General features: G+C 38.2%; 1 protein-coding gene across 12 annotated transcripts in view; it reads right to left on the reverse strand.

Annotated features, from left to right (window-relative positions):
• Positions 1–2449: 2449 nt before the first annotated feature.
• LOC131219487 (uncharacterized) overlaps positions 2450–22377 on the reverse strand; it is a 29779-nt gene continuing 9851 nt past the window's right edge. For 5 of the 12 annotated variants that reach the window (XM_058214658.1, XM_058214718.1, XM_058214652.1 and 2 more), the window contains 10 exons: positions 22178–22253; positions 21813–21880; positions 21357–21618; positions 20869–21009; positions 20641–20747; positions 20501–20554; positions 18135–18218; positions 16325–16488; positions 4256–4405; positions 2450–3210 (listed from right to left, as the gene is read on the reverse strand). In XM_058214658.1, the coding sequence (XP_058070641.1) occupies positions 4258–4405; positions 16325–16488; positions 18135–18218; positions 20501–20554; positions 20641–20747; positions 20869–21009; positions 21357–21618; positions 21813–21880; positions 22178–22253 (1104 nt within the window). In that variant the 3' untranslated portion in view covers positions 2450–3210; positions 4256–4257. The other 7 variants (XM_058214711.1, XM_058214703.1, XM_058214694.1 and 4 more) reach the window with 7 other exon arrangements.

A 22377-nucleotide genomic window follows, 5' to 3' on the forward strand; every position in this document is an offset into this window, starting at 1 on the left:
GTGCAACATCCTTCTCAATCTCTCCGGTCATTTCAAGTACTTTTTGGTCAAAATTCTTAGTTAATTCCACATTTACACTCCTATTGTAACTAAAATTGCACATGTATACTATGTTTTAGTCTCAACTGATTTTAAACCTTTTGATTCTATCATATCCCTCCACAGATCAGCTTTGCATTCACCCCCTCCCTCGTGCATCTGCAAAAAAGATACACCACGGGACCTCTTCCTTTCAATGCCCCAATATCATCCATAACCAATGCAAAAGGATATGGGCTCAACGCCAACCCCCGGCATCAGTCTACAGTAACTGGAAATTCACTTTTTTCTCTACTAGGTCACATTTGTTTCCATTCCCCCATACATATCATTTTGCCAATATATCTCAAGGGACCCTGGTATATGCTTTCTCTAAGTCAATAAAAACCATGTAGAGATCCTTCCCCCTTCCCCTATATTTCCCCATCTGTTGTCTAAGTAGGCAATAGCCTCAATGATTGACACTCATGGCATAAATCCAAACTGATTTTATGAAACAATCATCTCATGCCTTTGACCTTTGATAAATCAATCTCTTCCAAGTTACAAAAATAAAAAGCCCAAGATAGTTAATGCAATACACTGCCAAGGTATGAAAAATTCCCTCTTCTGGATTCCCAATTCCCAGATTCAATTCTCGCTTCTAATCCAATATTTTTGAGTCCACATATCAACCCCAAATTCTCAAAACTAGGAATGGACAACTCCATATAGGTGAGATTTCACCACAGAAGGCTTGCAAGTCCCTTCACCAATTCCCCATCTTCCCCCCAAATTCACTTGAAATGGGACGGAAGGGTCTAACCTGTTGAAGCAACATACAATCGCTCAAAATAATTAGAAAGCGAGTTCACGCACGCACACGCACACGCGCGCACACACACACACACACACACACACACACACACACACACACACACACGCACACGCGCGCGCGCGCGCACACACAGACACACACACACACACACACACACACACACTATAATCGCTCAAAATAATTAGAAAGCGAGTTCAACACACTATAATCGCTCAAAATAATTAGAAAGCGAGTTCAAAATCTCACACACACACACACACACACACACACACAGTGTCCCCCACCCACCTTCATGGGCTATTCGCAACGTCCCCAAACCCTTTAAATGACACATGGGACGCTCATCTAATCAACATTGTTCATCCAATAGTGCCACACACACACAGTGTCCCCCACCCACCTTCATGGGCTATTCACAACGTCCCCAAACCCTTTAAATGACACATGGGACGCTCATCTAATCAACATTGTTCATCCAATAGTGCCATTGGGAGCAAGCCATGGTGCAACAATCATGTTGATAAGATGATCCTAACACTACGAATGAGGCCAAACAAAATGGGATCTAGCAGATAATAGTTCAAAATGGGATTAAAATAATCCAATCAGTATCAAATCATGTTACTGCACGTGGCAAACATAAAAGATCCAGTCATGTGTTTAATTGGCTTTATTTGGAGGGAAGAGTATTAAAATTTTATTGGATTGGGCATAGGTATGACAAATTTGGTGGCATGTCAATAACAGGCTGTCTTATACTCTACAAAAGATAGAAATTGAGACAATAGGGGAAAATATGACAAATTGCCAATTTCCAGAGATTTGTGGTTTATGTATACCAAACAAGTTTTTGTCAAAAAAAAAAAAAAAAAAGTACTTATTTTCAGATATTGGGACCTTTTTTCGGACAAATTACCAAACAGATTTTTCAGTACTTAAGTACTACAATTCAACACTAAATTAATTTCGGAGCTTATTTTTCAGTTTATCAAAGGCACCATAGATGGTTTGGTCTGTGCCACGGAGACCAAGAACCATGTCAGTTAGGAGTGGGTACAAGTTGACGGTTCTAAAGGGAAACAGGAAGGCCCGAAATGAGTGAGTGGAGGTAGTAAGGAAAGACTTAATGACCTATACTCTAACTGAAGTTATGGCCCTTGATAGAGTGGAATAGCAAAAAAGGATTCGTGCAGCCAACCCCAATTAGTTGGGATAGGCTTAGATGATGATGATTATATATATAGTGAATGGAGATGACACTAAAGATTTAGATCCTACAGTGATGGAAGACTAACAGTTAGATATAGTGATACGAGAAGATAAAACGTCAAATGTAAATGATATTCGAAGATCGTCGCATAGATCAATGGCCAGTTGTAGCAACGGACAGTCAACTATTAGATCTAGTGATACTAGAAGATCAATGATACAAACCTAGTTGTAATGGACAATTGGCAATGAGATCCAGCTGTACAATCATCATATCACATTACAATAAATGATCAACAATCACATCTAACATCAATGGGTGATAAACGGTCATTCTAACAATAATAATGATCAACCAACAGTTGGATCTAGTAATAATGGATGTACGATCAAATCTAGCAATAGTAATAGTGGATATCAATAGTAAAAACTTGCATTCGTTTTGTTGCACGAAGCAATCTCCATAGTGGGCTATCGGTGTAGTTTCTATCTTACACATGTGACATTTTCATGCACACTATTCATGGCAGGGCCCACCTTCATATATTTTATATTCAGGACATATTGTGCTTGCTTAATTCCAGACTGAAAACTCCCAGGATTGACAACAGCCCCAGCCAACAGCATGTAAGCATACCTTTGATTTCTGAAATGCCCCCACCACCAATTATTAGATTGCAAATTCGCAGCCCTGCTTATAGAATTTGCATCAACATCAGGACACCCTACAGGACCTTTACAACAGTAAATTGAAAAAACACATCATCTGTGTAAATGCTGGTATTTGGGTTTTTTTTCCAAAACAAAACTCATGTGGCAAAATTCTAGTACTTGGTGCTCACCACCCAAAGGCTCTTCATTTCTTTTATGCTAAATGCAATTTCAATTCTTCCAAAACCAGAAGAACATACTAAAAATAACTATGAAATGAAGAAAGTCTTCAACAAACTTGGTGCGTAAATGCCACATGGCTGCTGCATGACATGCTGAAGGACCTCACACATGTCACTATATGCACCACACTTGAAGAATATCCTCATCAGTGTTTCCGTTTGGCAATATCCCAACCATTCCAATCGGCTATTTCCAGCTAGGAAAGTTGATGCAACAAATCGGTAGCTTAAACAGATTCCAATAATTGTGAACTGCAACAATAACAAAAGATGGAAGCTCACAAAACCAGAAATATAACCTTCATTAGCAAGACCTTGAACTGAAGAATACAAGAACGATAAGCAGCCATCTATTTCATTGCTGACACCCAACTGAAATAATTGTAGTAAAAGCTGCCACATTGTGTACTTTCTTATGTTACATGGTAACATGGGTTAAGAGACCTAAAGCCTTTAATTAGAAAGGATGGCTAGTACTTTCTTATGTTACATGGTAACATGGGTTAAGAGACACCTAAAGCCTTTAATTAGAGAGGATGGCTATCTTTGACTTACTTTTGCAGCTCCTTTCACGTTGCTACAAAACCCCCTCCTTAAATTTCCCCACAATGAATGAAACTGTGCAGCATGCAGATCGAAACTTTTGCAAATAGCCATCTAGGATTCTAGGTCCGACTAGCTGCAAATACTTGTCTTCTAATTGTTTGTTTTACAAATTATTGTTGTTCAGAATTAGATCAGTGTTAGTTCCCATAAGTGACATGAAGCATGAGCAGGTGAGGTGCAGGGCTGGAGTAGCGGAGTAGATAATATGGATCAGGAAAGTGGATAACAAGCTATTCACGGACCTGAAGCATCCATGAATACAACATTTCCAAGAAGGAGAAATGCTCTAGTAGAAGATTCGTCAAATTATGGGGCGGTCACTTTTTCTCTGAATTTGTACTCATGTATTTGTCAACCATTTGACATCAAAGAGATGAGCGGCGCTGCATTTTGATGCAAGAGTAAATTCAACCATGAACATTCAGCTTGATCAAGAGGAAATGGCAAAACTCTTTCAAGTACAATTAGTACTCAATTCCAATATCTACTATATATAATGCAAGCGCACACTTCCATCTCCATATCATCTAATTTCTAGGCCAGCTATTTCCATATACACCAAACATATATAAAATATATATTGCATTAAACACAACTTTGCAATAAAGATTGAAATTTGTAGACAATGATTTGAAGGAAAAAGATGTTAGGAAATATGGTGGCTTTGGAGGTTGAGTTGCCTTTTACTAACCTTCAAGAACGGACCCACAGCGCTCCAAGAGAAGAAGGCTTCTCATTTCTTGCTTGAGCAGACTGAGTCCGTGGTGGAGGTGCATGCACAGTTATTGGAAGAACCCACTCACTCTTATCTCTTCCCTCTATAAGGAGAGGATGCTCAAACCTATCATGGAAGCAAGAATCAAAACCACAGATTGTAGGCAAAGTAAATACATGACACCATATGGCATCTCAAGCAAGTAATCATGTGCGTGTATGGGTACAGGGCATGATACAGCTATAATTAAAAATAGGACCCTTGTGCATTTTCTACAATGCATCTGACATGTGTACAACATACAATCATCATTGCCAAGTCAAGAAGAAGCCAAGGAACAAGATGAACAAGAAAGGATGAAGTCCATGAGTGAAGATGGCGGATAAAAGAAACAATAATGGAAGGGAGGTTCTTACAACCTAATTGAAAATTAGCAAATACTTTTTATCTAATCTTCAAAAACATAACAGTAATCATTTTCAGTTTGAGGCCGTTGAAGAAAAAAAATCCAGCTGAAGAGTCAACGTCTCAGTAAATGTAATGGATTCTCCCAAAGAAGAAAAGATGAGCTTCAGCTCCTGAAATCCAGGAACCGCATATATAAGAATGAGACTCTGAACACCTGTCTTCAAGAAACTGCCTCATTCCAAATTGTCGCCACCATAGTAGTCAAGAGAATAATTTAAGCCCAGTAGATAGTGGAGAAACCTCAGCTTCAATGTCATTATGTCCGCTGACGTGATGCCCACAGATGGCAAGTCAAGGAAGCATATTTTTAACAAATACTTTCACAACACAACGGAAGAAAATGCAGAAAATAGCAGGGAGATATGCACATCAAACAGCAGCTGGAGAAACTCAGGAAGTAAAAAATCACAAAGCAATGGAAGAACATGCAGAAGACAAAAGTGCTGTAGTACCTAAACCAGTAGGTGATATGCAGCTGATTATGAGTTCACAAATCAAATTGGTTGCATCTGTGTCACATACATGTAGAGGAAATATAACTTCCCAACATGCTGGATCAGGTCCAGTAATCCCTAACCAGAGAATTGAAGATGTAGTAAGATAACCATGCGTTCACATGTATAATCAGCAGACTCAATGATATGCCAGATATCTCGTAGAGTTTACAAGGATTTTAACTCACACTTGCAAGTAGCAAGGGCCGCAGGTGTCATGTCATTTGATCTCATGCCCAACACAAGACCAATTAACTCTTCGAATGTATGATAATAAAACCAAAATAACTGATGATTTTATCAATTTCTAGTCTCAAGACTGAAAGTGCCTTGGTTTGTCAATTAGCATGAGCGTTGAGTCAGCTAGACTGCAGAACCTCATAGGAAGATCAAATCAAAGCGTCTGTCTCAACCGGATGTGTGCAAGCTCGCCATAGATAAATCTAAGGCTCACATCCCATGTCTCAAAACACCAGGTATATAAAACCTTTAAAACAAACTAGAATATCATAGGTTTTTTAAGTTAAGAAAACTTTTTCAAAATTAGAAAATTCTCTAAGTTTTCTTGCTTTGTCGATTTTATCGATACACTTCTCGATAGAATCGACCCGTGCTGTCGATGTCCTCGATGCTTAAATGATACATCGAAGTTGACTCAATAATATCGACAGACAGATATCCGGCGCCCCTGTTTTTAGTTAAGAAAATCACATGTGCATCGATATATCAGAGCCATTATCGATACCATCGAAGTTCAAATCTCGATGACATCAGAGAGCTCTCGATATTATCGGTCATGGGCGCCTAGTCTTCCAGCAATTATTTCAGGGTTGTTTATCTATGATCGAGGGACACTCGATAGAATCAATATTCAAATATCGATGATATCGGTACGGTTTCGATGGCATCGAACAGGGACAGAAACTGTCTAGCAAGCTTAAATGAAAATCCCTTGGATTTATCGATGCCTCGACACATCTATCGATATCATCGACATTCAAATTCCGATGATCTCGAAGGTCCCTCGATCATTCTTGTAAACCTGAAATATTTCAAAGCAAGTCTCTCTCATTTTCAAATGTCGAGGAATCGAACCTCGCATCGATGGAATCGGAGTTCGATATCCAATGACATCGATACGTGTTTCGATTCCCTCGAGCAGCTGGCAATTAGTTTCAAAAGCGTATGACATTTAAGTTTGTGTCATCGAGCAAACCGTCGATGCTATTGAGAGTATACGCTCGATGATATCGATCCCGCTCGATGATATCGAACTCTGTCATAAATGTGACCGTTTTATATCCATTAGAACCTTTTGCCTATATAAAGAGAGCTTGTCTATTGTTACTGGTAGAGAAAGAGGAGAGTGCTTTTGAGTGTTTTACCTTAGATCATATACCCAAACCCTATCTCTCAGGGAAGTTCATCCTTCAATCCACCCTCATCATTGATATTCAATAGAGTAGATTGGGGAATGAACTTCCGCATTCAATGATCCTTCAGCTACTACCTTAATGGCAAATCATTAAGCTGGGATGCCTTAAATGCATAATCGGAATCACTCTATCTTCCTTATAGGAAAACATTTTGTAGAGTAGGATTCCGTCTTAACCTTGACCCAACCCGAAGCCTCGTATTGGTACACCATCTGAGTTGCGAATCAAGGAAGTCGAAGATTCTTCATCAATAAGGAGGAGAACTTCATCGACGTGCTGAATGGGACTCATCCACTTATTTGTAAGTTATTAAAGTCCAGAGGACACTTGTAATAATTCCTTTTTAGAATTGGGTATAAAGTGTTTCTCACCCTTGCAAGCCCTCGTAGGAGGCCTCCGGCGGGAGTGTACGTGGTGAGTGCATTGTGTTGACCTTTGCTCTGTTGAGAGCATAAATAGTCAAGAGTCTTGTGGAAGATCCTTGGCCAGTGTGCCTAAAAGTGGGTGTTATGTGTTGACCCTTGCTCGTGAGAGCATAAACAGAGGTTCCTTGTGTGGATCCTTGGCCAATGTGCCTAAAACCCGAGTGCTATGTGTTGACCCTTGCTCAGGGAGCATAAACAGTCAGCCTCAGTGTAAGTTGCAAAGGTTGAAGGTGAACCTAATTTAAAACCTTGAGTTTGAGGTGAACCGCTGTAAAACCTCATTAGTGAAATCCGGTACACTCAAGGGTTGAGTGCGGTTACCGAAAGTGGAGTAGACAAGTAGTAGAACCACTATAAAAATGACTGTGTTTGAGATTGTAATTCTTTTGATTGTGTGATTTACTTCAATACTTTTATATCTGAGATCACACCTCACACACATACACAGTCATATCCATCATAAATTACTTTGCATATTGTTCTTTTCTTAAATAGTTTGTGATTGGATCCTCTACCGGGCTTGGAAGCCAGTAGAGTTACTTTTGAGTAATCCTGATGAGTATTGTCTATTAGGATTAGTGTAATAGGATTTTTAATAAATCATAAAAACTTTAAAAAGTCCTATTCACCCCCCTCTAGGACATATTGGCATATTCCTACTTCAACTAAAGCGGTCTTCACCGCAATTTCAATTGGTATCAGAGCAGGTCTCTCTTTAAGGGCTTCACCGCCTAGAGAGTGATCTTGACTGAAGTTGGAAATATGGTCAAAGGAGAGGGCTCATCGGTCACTAGACCTACAGTGTTTGATGGATCTAAATTATGCATACTGGAAGGCTAGGATACACTACTTTCTGAGATCTTTGGATCATGATGTTTAGGATATAGTTGAAAGTGGATATGTGCCACCATCTGAACAAGTTGTACCTGACAGTGGCACAACCATCACAAAACCCAAACCGAAAGAAAAGTGGATAACGTTCGATAAAGAAAAACAGACTGCTGAAGCTAAAGCTATGAACGCCATCTACTGTGCCGTGTCCCAAGATATATTCAATCAAATAAGTATGTGTGGGACATCCAAAGAAGCATGGGATCTATTGGAAACAACCCATGAAGGCACAAGCACTGTGAAGAGATCTAAATGCAACTCCTAACTTCACAGTTCGAAAGTCTCAAAATGGAAGAGCATGAGACCTTTATGGAGTTTTTCACTAAGCTGAATATCATTTGCAACTCCATGGGTGGTTTGGGAGAAAAAGTTCTGGTTCCTAAAATCTGTAGGAAAATACTGAGATCACTACCGGAATGGTTTAATCCCAAAGTAACAACCATTGAAGAGTGTAGGAATATTGATGAAATGAAAGTAGAAGAACTGGTAGGTTCTCTACAAACTTTTGAACTACACTTCAAACAAACCCAAAAATCCAAAACTACTGTCCTAAAAACTTCAAAGAAAACAACAAATGAGGACAGTGGAAGTGAAAAAGATGATGAAGATGAGGAAGTGGCTTTGCTGGCACAACGATTCAGGAAATTCTTTCAGAAGAATCGTGGTCGTCCCTCCAAAGGTAGAAAGGTGGACAACAAACCCTCTGCAGGCAAATTTGGTTGAAAGACCAAAGAACCATAATGCTATACCTGTCAAAAGTGTGGACACCTATCTACTGAATGCCCAAACAGAAAAACTAAGGGCAAGGCTATGGCTGCCACATGGGATGATACAGAAGAGTCAAACTCAGAATCTAGTGACTCAGAGAGTGATGGAGATCAGAAATCCTTGAAAATTCTTATGGTCTCCACTACTCCAATCATTCCCAGTGAATCTGAGAACGAAAAAGAACAGCAAGCTACTGAATCATTTCCGTCAGATAATGAGGAAACTGAAAAGGAAGAAGAAGAAGAACAAAACAAGCTACAAGAAGCTTACAATCAACTCTATATTCATAGCATCAACATTCTTAAAAGACTTGGAATGACTAAAAACAAGAAGGAACTGCTGAAAAAAGATCTTGACAAAACATTGGAAATCAATTCACATCTAGTTAATGATCTACAACAGTATTATTCAGATAATGACAAGTTGGAAAGAATCAACCTATCCCTGAAAACTGACTCATCAAAGCTTATCAAACAAATTGAATTACTAGAAGATGAAAATAGGCATCTTCAGAATGAGAATCACACACTCCGGTTTGACTTAGAAAAATCCAGAAAATTTGCTAAAATAAAATATAAATTCTCCCAGAGTGGTGAAAAACTCGAAAAATTGTTAGGGATGGGAAGACAAGGAAGAGAAGAGTGGCCTAGGGTATGATAAAACTAAAACAAGAACTAGAAATGCAGCCTCAAAAACTGAAAATTCAGCTGCTTCAGGTAGTAATATAAAAACTACTCCAATTTGTCATTTATGTGGTGATTTGGGTCATTATAAGTTTGAATGCTTGACACCTGGGACTTTAGGTAACTCTGGTCAAAATCATATTAGAAAATTCAAACCGACCAGATAAATATAGAATGTCAAAAGTCCACCTAGGAGAAACACTCTTCCATCACCACCCGAAATGACTAACAACATAAAAGAGTTATTTAATCAAGTGGATGAACTGAACACTAAAATTAAATCCATCACAGTTAAAAACTCTGCCATGAAATGGGTAAGGAAGAACTAGTTCAAATCATGCATCAAGATCTGGATATGTGCTGAAATGATGAAATTCTGCTGAGCTTCAAAATGTTACATCTGAATCTTTTTGTGCATAAACATTGTGATGTTTATAATTTTGAGTTGTACAAAACCTGTACAATATTTTGGTGCGTATATCGTAAATTCAAGGATAAAATCCTATACTTTGATATCTGTCAAACTACGGAAGAATGAGAAATATTCAGAGTCGATATGTCTCCTGACAAGTCATTATCGATTAATCGATCAAGGGTCGATACCATCGACGAACTCCTTGGAATAAGAAAAGTCGTGCGATCGAGAATGATATCGAAGACAGGGCCGATAAAATCAATCAGGGTCTATCGATATTATCGAAACAAGGATCGATGATATCGACAGATGCCGCTCGATATAAGGCGGTAGAGCCCGAAAAAGGGATTTTTGTCTCAGAGTTCTCCTTTCTTCTTCCCTGCTCGATTCTTCGATCGAACCGCTCGGACCCTCATCAGGCAGCCCCAAACGTCCCACAAATCCGGTAATACCTCTCTATACATCAAGAGTCCATCCTTCTTTTGGGTATTTTCGTTTCTATTGGTTTTTTTTGTTTGTTCTCCTCTTTCCTAAAAAATCCCCCAAACCCTCTTTTTGTCCACATGGGAAAAGACAAAGGAAAAGCATCCGGACCGAGTGAGTCTTCGAGATCCGCCTGACAAAAAGTGCTTGCTCCAAAAGAAAGGGCAAGGGCCCCGGAACGTGGGACCCCTACAAGGCAGCACACTAGATCGCATGGTGGGTCCCAGTCTGAGGCACCAGCACCTCCACCGATAAAAGCAAATCCGTTCTTGGCGACGTGCACCGGGAGAAAGGTTATTCCTGAGAGAAAAGTCGACAGAAGTTGTCTGATTCCATATAATTTGGAACCACTATTTGCTGCCATAGATTGGTTACCAGTTCTCGACTTTGGGGGACCGTATCAACTTGAACGAACCTATAATTTCTTTGCCGCTTGTCATTCTCCGATATTTGACCCTCTGTCCATCACTGTGACCGTCAATGGTGAGGATTTGCAGATCTCTCCTGAGTCTATTGCAGGAATTTTTAATCTTACTCTATCACCTGTAGGACTCCCAGATATAGACATGGAAAATATTGAGGTTCGGTCCAAGGTCACCAAATTCCTCTGTCATGATCGTGATGTCCAGTGGCACCAAGGAAATGCCCTAAAAGCCAAATTCATGGAACCACGCTACCGGGTCTTGGATGGTATCCTTGCCTCAAACATCTACTCTAGGGGTTCCAACAGGGCAGATCTCACGGGCTTCATGACTGCGATAATTTATTCGATCGCCTCTGGGATCAAGATTTGTCTGCCTACCCTCATCCTGCATCAGTTGGTTTATGCTTTTCATACGGCTAGGGATGTTCACTTACCATATCCCTGGATCATACATACAATTCGCAATGCCATAGCCTTTCCAACTACAAGTGATCATGTACTTCCTCTCCAAACCTTCAACAAAAGTAATATTCGAAGGATGGATTTGAAATTTCATAAATACCATGAGGATCCACCTGAGGAAGGCATTCAAGTAGAGAGGGAAAGTGGGGCAGGTGACGCTCCCATGGAAGGGACTGAGACAGCTGGAGAAGAAGCTTCTGGACCGCATCAAGCGCCGTCGACATCAGCTCCTGGGCATGCTAAACGATTTAAGTTCCACCAGGATTGGATTGGTGCAATACAGAGGGATGTCCACTCGATACACGGAAGGCTTACCGTCTTGGAACGGCTGGTCCAAGGAGTGCAGCAGACAGTACAACAATTGGTCGAGATCATCACCTGTCGTCGAGACGATACGATGCCATCTACCTCTGCTCCTCCGCCGTAGTACGGGACTTTGACCGCTATCACATTCACCCACACTTATCTCTGCGTATGAGCATAAGTATCTTTTTGATGCTCTACACTTTCATGAGTGAATGTGATAGCCCTTTAACAGTTTGACAAAAAAAAATTTGTTGTATATACCCCGTGTGGGTTTGCTACTGCTAGTTACTTCTGGGTGCCCATGGATGGGCTAAAAACTGATGGTTGATTGTGACTGCCCATGGATGGGCTTGATAGTTTTGTTGGGATGAATCATGAATGTTAAACTACTGTCAAACTTGGGCAATTTATATTTTGGATATTTTGAATATGACTAATCCTAATTCTCATTTTTACTGCCATAATTATGTTTTATGACCCCTTGATTTATCTGGTGTCTGATATGGGATGCCTGTGATTTTCATGATTATTTTCTCTGAGTTTATCACTGTTGTATTTGATCTGATATGCATCCATAGTTTCTGAAAATGATGTCTGCTTAAATTGATTTAACCACTACACATCTATATATGTATGCTTACTAAATGAGGTTTTCCCAAATACTTCAAACTTCAGTTAATATCAATTGCTATATCTTTGTCAATGACTGACAAAAAGGGGGAGAACGATTCAAACACCCCGAACGGAAAATTGTATATCTGCTTGAATGGTGCTGCAGGTGTTAGGGGGAGCAGCTGCACCAAGCAAGGGGGAGTTTTGTAGTTAGGGGGAGCAGCTTCTGGATGTGTTCTGTATATGTCATTGTTAGCATTGTACAATTGTGTAAAGAACATGTACACACAATTTAGGATGTCAGTATAGAAGCTGGTCTAGGGTGTTTTGGTATTTTGTCACGTAATTGACAAGGGGAGATTGAAAGTGCCCTGGTTTGTCAATTAGTGTGAGTGTTGAGTCAGCTAGACTGCAGAGCCTCATAGGAAGATCAAATCAAAGCGTTTGTCTCAACCGGATGTGTGCAAGCTCGCCACAGGTAAATCTAAGCCTCACATCCCATGTCCCAAAACATCAGGTATATAAAACCTTTAAAACAAACTAGAATATCATAGGGTTTTTAAGTTAAGAAAACTTTTTCAAAATTAGAAAATTCTCTAAGTTTTCTTGCTTTGTCGATTTTATCGATACACTTCTCGATAGAATCGACCTGTGCTGTCGATGTCCTCGATGCTTAAATGATATCATTGAAATAAGGACAAAATACATCTAGCAAACACATATATCTGACAGATTTATCGATGTATCGATATACCTATCGATATCATCGATATTTGAATCTCGAGTCAATCGAAGTTGACTCGATAGTATCGACAAACAGATATCCGGCGCCCCTATTTTTACTTAAAAAAATCACATGTGCATCGATATATCGAAGCCGTTATTGATACCATCGAAGTTCAAATCTCGATGACATCGGAGGGCTCTCGATATTATCGGTCATGGGCGCCTAGTCTTCCAGCAATTATTTTAGGGTTGTTTATCTGTGATCGAGGGACACTCGATAAAATCGATATTCAAATATCGATGATATTTGTACGGTTTCGATGGGCATCGAACAGGGACAGAAACTGTCCAGCAAGCTTAAACAAAAATCCCTTGGATTTATCAATGCCTCGACACATCTATCGATATCATCGACATTCAAATTCTGATGATCTCGAAGGTCCCTCGATCATTCTTGTAAACCTTAAATATTTCAAAGCAAGTCTCTCTCATTTTCAAATGTCGAGGAATCGAACCTCGCATCAATGGAATCGGAGTTCGAAATCCAATGACATCGATACGTGTTTCGATTCCCTCGACCAGCTGGCAATTAATTTCAAAAGTGTATGACATTTGAGTTTGTGTCATCGAGCGGACCGTCGATGCTATCGAGAGTATACGCTCGATGATATCAATCCCCCTCGATGATATCCAACACTGTCATAAAGGTGACCGTTTTATATCCGTTGAAACCTTTTGCCTATATGAAAAGAGCTTGTCTATTGTTGCTGGTAGAGAAAGAAGAGTGTTTTTGAGTGTTTTACCTTAGATCATATACCCAAAGCCCTTTTTCTCAGGGAAGTTCATCCTTCAATCCACCCTCATCATTGATATTCAATAGAGTGGATTGGGGAATGAACTTCCGCATTCAAGGATCCTTCAGCTACTACCTTAATGGCAAATCATTAAGCTGGGATGCCTTAAATGCATAATCGGAATCACTCTATCTTCCTTATAGGAAAACATTTTGTAGAGTAGGATTCCGTCTTAACCTTGACCCAACTCGAAGCCTCGTATTGGTACATCATCTGAGTTGCGGATCAAGGAAGTCAAAGATTCTTCATCAACGTGCTGATGGGACTCATCCACTTATTTGTAAGTTATTAAAGTCCAGAGGACACTTGTAATAATTCCTTTTTAGAATTGGGTCTAAAGTGTTTCTCACCCTTGCAAGCCCTCGTAGGAGGCCTCCGGCGGGAGTGTACGTGGTGAGTGCGTTGTGTTGACCTTTGCTCTGTAGAGAGCATAAATAGTCAAGAGTCTTGTGGAAGATCCTTGGCCAGTGTGCCTAAAAGTGGGTGTTATGTGTTGACCCTTGCTCGTGAGAGCATAAACAGAGGTTCCTTGTGTGGATCCTTGGCCAGTGTGCCTAAAACCCGAGTGCTGTGTGTTGACCCTTGCTCAGGGAGCATAAACAGTCAACCTCAGTGTAGGTTGTAAAGGTTGAAGGTGAACCTGATTTAAAACCTTAGGTTTGAGGTGAACCGCTGTGAAACCTCCTTAGTGAAATCCGGTACACTCAAGGGTTGAGTGCGGTTACCGGGAGTGGAGTAGACAAGTAGTCGAACCACTATAAAAATGACTGTGTTTGAGATTGTTATTCTTTTGATTGTGTGATTTACTTTAATACTTTCATATCTGAGATCACACCTCACACACATACACAGTCATATCCATCATAAATTAGTTTGCATATTGTTCATTTCTTAAATAGTTTGTGACTGGATCCTCTACCGGGCTTGGAAGCCAGTAGAGTTACTTTTAAGTAATCCTGATGAGTATCGTTTGTTAGGATTAGTGTAATAGGATTTTTAATAAATCATAAAAACTTTAAAAAGCCCTATTCACCCCCCTCTAGGACATATTGGCAAATTCCTACTTCAACTAAAGCGGTCCTCACCGCAATTTCAAAGATTATTCTATACTTCAATATATTCATGCTAAATGACTAAAAAATGTGCAACACAACCTACACCTCAGTTGGGAAAATGAAGCATTAGAGAAATCTCTCGCCACCTTTTTCCTTTTAAGTGCCTACCATGTTTGCAAAGAAAGACAAGTAGAACAAGTTCATCATTTGCACATTGGACAGTTGACCGTTAGCAGCTTGATTGACAGGTAATAGATACTGTCAACTCACAGGCTTGTACCGTAATGAGGACTCATCCATTCAGCAACGATAACTGTATAATTGTAATTATCATTTTTATTAATTAATGATTTAAAGACGACCATTTTCTTTGTGTTTTTCTAGGAAAAAAAAAAGGGGAGAAAAGAATAAAGAAAAGGCATTAAACCACCAATTTCTTTAGAAACATGTCTCTGTGATTTGGACACATCCTTCCTATACACAATGCTGCCAAAATCACAGGATTTGCAATATGAATCATACGATTCACATCATACTGCACACCACACATTATGACTCTTAAGGTTCAAATCGCAAATCCCAAAAAAAAAAAAAAAAAAAAAAGTAACTGAACTGTATGAATCATTCGATCCTGTATGAATCATATCAGATCGAAATCATAAGATAAATGTGGACTGCATAAATCAGTCCCAAATGTACATTAAAAATTTTAAAAATTTTTTAAAAAATTTAAAAAATTTTTTAAAAAAATCATTTGTTTCATCTTCTAAACAGTTTTATTCTACTTCTTTTCTATGCTTTTGCTTTTAAAACACGTAAATGGCCCTCCCCTATTAAAAATCCTCATTTTTTGTGATTTGAGAGAGAGAGAGAGAGAGGAGACATGAGGATTGTGATACTCAAAAACCCAAAATAAAGAAGTCACAATATCTTTTTCTTTGGTCAATAGAATAGAATGCAACTTTTTGCAACCTGATTCTACACTCGAAAAGGCAAGATTATTGAAGGACTCTCATATGTTTTTAAGGTAAAGTTCTTGAACACAACATAAAGGAAAGACAAGAATCCTCTAACATTATCACAGATGTATACCTTATACAAGTTCCCAATTGCCAATATGATATGTATTACTTTTCTTGGTGTACATTGATGGGAAATTGATGATTGATTTGTTCGAAAAAAAGGAATTTGATGATTGATGAGTTCAAAACTTTTTTTCTGATTTATTTATATTTTTCCAAAATATACATACATACATACATATATATATATATATATAAAGACAGACAGGAAAAAAAAAATCTTATGATTTATGATACAATTAAAGCCTTGCTACAATTTGTGATATGATAACGATTTTGACGATTTTGACAACATTGACATTCCCTGCATACTATCTGAAACCTGAGACTTTCACTCGCAAGGAATGCGGCTAGGAATACGAAATCACCATAAGTGAGCTTATATCATCACAAATCTAGTGAAAATATCAAACTAAAGATGAAATGGATATATTAAAAGAAGTTCACATTGCAGGGGGTACCTTCTCAAATCCACATTTTTGGGAGTAGTAAGGAATTCGAACCGGAGTGCCCACTGTACGGAAACATGGAATGTGGAAAATGACATGGGTCCATCAACAGGGATAGAGAAAAGGAAGCTTGTCTGCACCAAATCTGCAACAATTTCATAGTGGTCGCTCTGAACCTGGCTTGCAATACAAAGGGTACAGTAACTGCATTCAGAATCTGATATACCAAATATATACATGTACATACATATGTGTATGTATGTTGGTAATTAACTTGATTTTAAAATTTATTTTTATTTAAAAAAAGAAGAAGAAGAAGAAGAAGAAGAAGAAAAGATAATTAGTCGAATGTGAGTCGATAAGACTGAAACCGCCTATGAGAAGGAAAGCAAAAGAAAGAAATAAAGAAATTAAAAGCTAAAAAGTTAACTATCAAAAGGGTTGAGGGGGGGTTCAATCTTTGCAGAAATGAATCACCCTCTCCATGGAGTTTGCTTTATTGCTTGCAAGAGATTGAGCAGTTCTTGTAGTCAAGGTATATGGAAGTTTGATTCCTGAAAATTTTGGAAACATTTGTAGTCAAGGTTTTCAATAAGAATAATGATTAATGTCCATACAACTATTACGGGCCGTTTTTTCATAATGGCTGTAACCGCCTTTTTTTCTTTTTTCTTTTTTCATTTTGGATACTGTGTTTTTAGCGAAATTGGATATTGGGAGTATGTACGAGAGGGTTTGCATCTACTGTCCAGAGTGTGTCAAGCTTTTTTTTTTTTTTTTTTTCATTTTTATCTGATGAAACCCTCCTTGCTATGTGAGGCAGAGTGTTGGACAGTTAGAAGTATGAGCAGAGATTAAGTGTTGCGGAGATGAGAATGTTGATATGGAAAGTAGTATAGCTTGAGTGTTATATAGATGAAGATGATGAGATGGATGTGTGGAAGACAAGGAAGGATAGAATAAAGAATGAGGTCATCTGAAGCAGCCTAAGAATAGTCCTAACAAGAGAAAATGATAGAGAGCAGATTGAGATGATCTAATCATGTGCAACAAAGTGTGGAGAATGAAGATGTCCCTGGTGAGGAGGAGAACATCGATCAGGTTTGAAGAACATGAAACAAGGATGAGAAGAATGACTGAAAGGACTTGGATTTAAGGGGTGGCAAGGGATATGAAAGTTCTCTTATTTACCGAGGAGATGGCCTTGGATTCGATTCACTGGCAAAAAAAAAAAAAAAATATGATTCATAACACTACCCCAAAGAGCTGGGACAAGCTTTGACAATGGTGAAATCCCCCTTTAAAGAAGAAGAAGAGAAAGATAGCCAGCATGATTTGATGCTGTAATTTTGGCAAGAGGACATGCTGGCGTTGGACATGAACATAAGGTACACGCTTGATAAACATCCTGGATATTGCATGTGATGGCATACCCTACTTTCGTCATTATGCTTTACTTTTCAAAGCTTAAATTATACATGTTAACTCTAATATGAACCATAAATTTAAAAAGTAAATTCATATCTTTTAATATCAATATGTATTTTAATAACCATAAAATAATTTAACTAGGAAAACATGACTCACCAAGTCACCATATTAACCTCCCAAGTCAAATTTTATGGGTGGACTGAGTCAAGTTCATAGTCTTATTTTGCCAACCTTGGTAAAGATAGATGATCATTGGCAAGGAAATACAGGAAGGGATTAAATTCCTCAAAATTGCATCTGTAAAAATGTATTATATATTTTCTCTTTTTTGAATCAAATATTTTATATCATGTTGTAACTTGTTTTACACACTTAAAATACAATAATGTACCTTTGTAATTGTAGTGGAATTCCTTCGTGAAGGATGGACAGAATGCTGGCTGATTGTTTCTGAAGTCTCCAATGTTATTGAGATCTGGAAGATGACAGCAGTTCAAGTTATGGTAAATTCTGCAATAGGCATGAAAGAAAATTATCGCAGATATTTCTTTACAGACACGCATGCCTACACCGTCATCGTCATCGTTCCCCATCAATTTGGGGTTAGCATTTAAATGGTAAATTGCCAACAGTGATGTAAATATCAATAATATCGGCCATAGCATGTGGCCAATAGGATGTACGGGGGGAGTTATTAAATTCCCCTGTACCGCACAAAATATCGGAATGTATTGCCGATGTACTGCGATATATCATATATCAATAAATTTGCAATATTTTTCCAAAAAGAAAAACCTTCATAAAATCCTCCCCCCAACCAGTGTTGTCAAAATCCTACGATTTACGATTTAAGATATACAATTTTAGTCGAATCCTAAGCAAAGTGAATTGAATTCTAACCTTGAATCCCTTTTTATATAAATCCTATGATTCTATGATTTGAATCCTACGATTTATGATTCAAGTTATACTTGTTCTCTTCTATTTTAAGATTCACTTAGCTTTCACTTTATGTTTTTAAATCAGAGGGATGGGACTTTAAGAATCGTTTGGAAAAGGTAAATTATTTTATTTGTTCTTTATAAGAGATTAAATGATATATATTCTTTTCAACGTTAAATCATGTAGCTTTTTTGTGATTTTTTACTTCTTAACAGGTTAAAACACTAAATTGATATATGACTTACCTGTAATCTTTTTATGGATGGTTACGATCATGCTGACTTATATGTATTATGGAATGATGTCATAGAAATCAAAATATCTTTTTTCGTCGGTCTACAGTATCAAAAGCCACTTTTCCGCTATGATTCTACATTCAAAAAAGGTAACAAGAACATAAATTATTTTTTAAGAAATTTGTAAAAAACCTTAAGATTTGCAATTCGATATAATTCAACCCCTACTACGATTTACAATACAATAATGATTTTGACAACATTGCCCCCAACATGTATCGGCGATACATTCACCTAATGGAAATTTGAAAGAAAAAAAAAATCACAAAAAAGCAACAACATCTATCCACTCCCAAATTTGTTTGGGGGAATACATATTCACACTTGTATTGTATGATTTATGAATTACATGAACTCATTTTGGATATAACTACATCACTTTTGTTAGACAACACATAGTTTAGAACCCTATACAAAGGAAACTTGTTGTGCATACTTGTTTTTTGTGATCTTTTGAGTTCTAAGTGTGTAATTATGTCTCTTTCAACATATCCTGCAATCTTTCCTTAAACGGTGATACATTCCCCTATAGAGGTAATATTTCCCACCCATTACTGATATGTTTCTGTATCCCAAGGGTACGTACATGCATCAATACTGATATCTAAATCAATGATTGGAAAAGGTCTTATGATTGGCTACCCACCACACATCGACCTTCCTCTCTTACCTAGGTGCTTGGAATCGTCCATGGTAAATGCCCACATTGACACCAGTCACATTCCAACATTGTCCCACACAGTATTTACTCCCCAAGGCCAACTACTACAAACCCCAAAGTGCAAGAAAGCAAAGTAGGGTCATGATGGGGTAGCCGCCAGGCAAACCACAAAGCACAGAGCACACACACCAATGATAGCTCATGCTCGAGTAGTTGGCTACACCAAATGGAAAGGAAGACATCAGCATCTGTGCTAGGATCAAGGTGGATCAACTATTCTCCTCATTCATAAATGTTCATTTATACGAGCAATTCGCCGAATTGGTAAGTTGGTAAACATGATTTCTTGGAAATGGAACAAAGAATAATTGAAACTATTAGACAAGTGGATTGCATCGCATGGTAAAGACCGGGCTATGACTATCTTAATAAAAGATGATGAGGATACAAAATTTCAATAACAAATGTCGTGTAGGAAAACTTCAATAGCCCCATGTTGCACCTCAACAAAACTTGCATGTCAAACACAATGAGAATTTGCGAACAGCTGATCCCTAGAGCATAGAGTGCCAGATAAGTTCCATTACAGAAGGCATTTAAACACAAGCACAGGGCACATAAATGCAACACCATCAGATGGTGAGAATTATTTCCAAAAGAATAAAGTGGCTTCATAACTTCATTCAAAAAACAAAGGGACTCCACACCAACGCCCTCCTTGGCTAGAGCGTCAGCTAAAAGATTAGCATCACAGTCAACATGGGTAAATGACAAGCAATGGAGGAACAGTTACTTTCACACAATAGCATTGCAAGAGATACCTCATCGATCAGATATATTTGAAATTATAACAATTACCTCAAGGCATCTCCTAGCTCCCTCTTCATGAAAAAAGGTGAGAGTGCCACCAATCTATTGTCAAAGTCAGAAATACACATGACATCAGACACTGGAGAAATATACAAGATGCACGATGAAAGAGTATGCTGTGTACTAACCATGTCACCAAAATAATAAGTTGAGTCAGAGTTTTTTGGGGAAAATCGTAGTAGAACTTGGTCATCCATCCTGATATTGTAAGACCTTCCTCGAATGAAGCCTTCTGCTGCAGAAAATGTTTGTCGCAAATAAGCTTACCAAGCTTTTATGTAGAATATGAGTAAGAATTTAAGAAATGCAGAAATGGTAAATAGATTGCATAATGTGGAGAAAGTATGATAAATTACATGCTACAGGCTCAACAGTTCCTGGCGTAGAGGGCATTCCCATATCATCATTAGTGAAATGGGAATTTGAATGTTTTCCCTTCTGGCTTGGAGAGAGAATGCCGGATGAATGAGAAGGCTTCATATAGGAGGACAACTCATCTGTTTGCAAGTATATGTCATATTTTGGAAGTTGCTTGCATAAAGTACTTACAAAATAAATAAAATATCAACTAAAGAGATAAAATGACACAGCTTCCATTACCGTAGGCATGATACTAAAGATAATCTACTAAAACACTACCATAAAAACATATACAAGTGAATAAAATAATCTAGCTAGAGAAATAGAAAACATTAAGTAAATATGATAGTAGAACAAAGATCATACAAACTATTAGAAGATACTCGATTATATATGATAAGCAGGCAAAACGTTCTTGGAAGATATTCCAGTTTCCCAAACATAGCTCACTTAAAAGCAACAAAAAAGCATACAGCTCATTTACCCCCACTTGTATCATATGAGACCTCTGCCACAGAGAGTTGAGGTGGTGTCATCCATGAAGGGAAGTTGGAGCGTTCTCGAAGGATATATGGAGCTTCTGCACTTGAAAGCCTTGGTGCAGGAGATTGCAAGGATAAAGAATTTCGAAAAGCCATGTCAATATTTCCTTTTGTTGGATTATAGGAAGAAACAGATGAGATCTCGTCCCTTGAACTCTCATAGCCTTCTTCAACTGCATCAGATATTTCATTGGCTCTAGCCTGCTAAGACAGTAGATATGCTTTAACAGAATAATAGAAAGCCATAATTAAGGTTGAATTGTTCTGCAATTTATTGGTTGAATGAATATGAAGTTCACTTGGCAATTTTGCCAAGTTCCAGTCAAATATGTGAAACTACTGACGACGGTTTAGCTAAACCACACAAACCAAAATTCAAAAGTTGTATAACTGCTTACCCATTCGGAGTCTCCATCCTTCTCTTTCCAATATATATCCATTTGAACAGTTGCAACAGGTAAAATCCCTGAAAGATTTTGACACAGACATCTAAGATTCTCACTCTATTCTTTCGATGTAAATGGGGAAAACTGCACCAAGAATTACCTAAGATAATTATTGCCCTTAAAAGAAGAGAGGGAAAAAAAGAACTCTCTCTCAGCAATAAATCTATTCCAGTCAGAGAAACATTTAAGGAAAAAGGTAGCCAATGATATCGATCATAAAACTTTAGAATGAGTATGACAGACATTGACCGAAAAGACAATAATTATACGTCCAGTAATAGAGGTATATACATCAATAAAAGAATATACTAATATACCATTGATTTGACCTTCTTCGGTTAGCAAGCCACTAGTTTTCTGAGTGACCCATATCTGCAGTGGAGCACGAGCATCCTACAAGTTAAAATTTAGCAATAAGATTAACTCCATTTGGAATATAAACCATAAAAAACCTCTCCCACTCATGTAAACAGTCTAATAGAGAAACCATATTCACCATTTCAGCGACGTAACATTA

This window comes from Magnolia sinica, chromosome 1 (genome assembly GCF_029962835.1).
Source record: "Magnolia sinica isolate HGM2019 chromosome 1, MsV1, whole genome shotgun sequence".
NCBI lineage: Eukaryota > Viridiplantae > Streptophyta > Magnoliopsida > Magnoliales > Magnoliaceae > Magnolia > Magnolia sinica.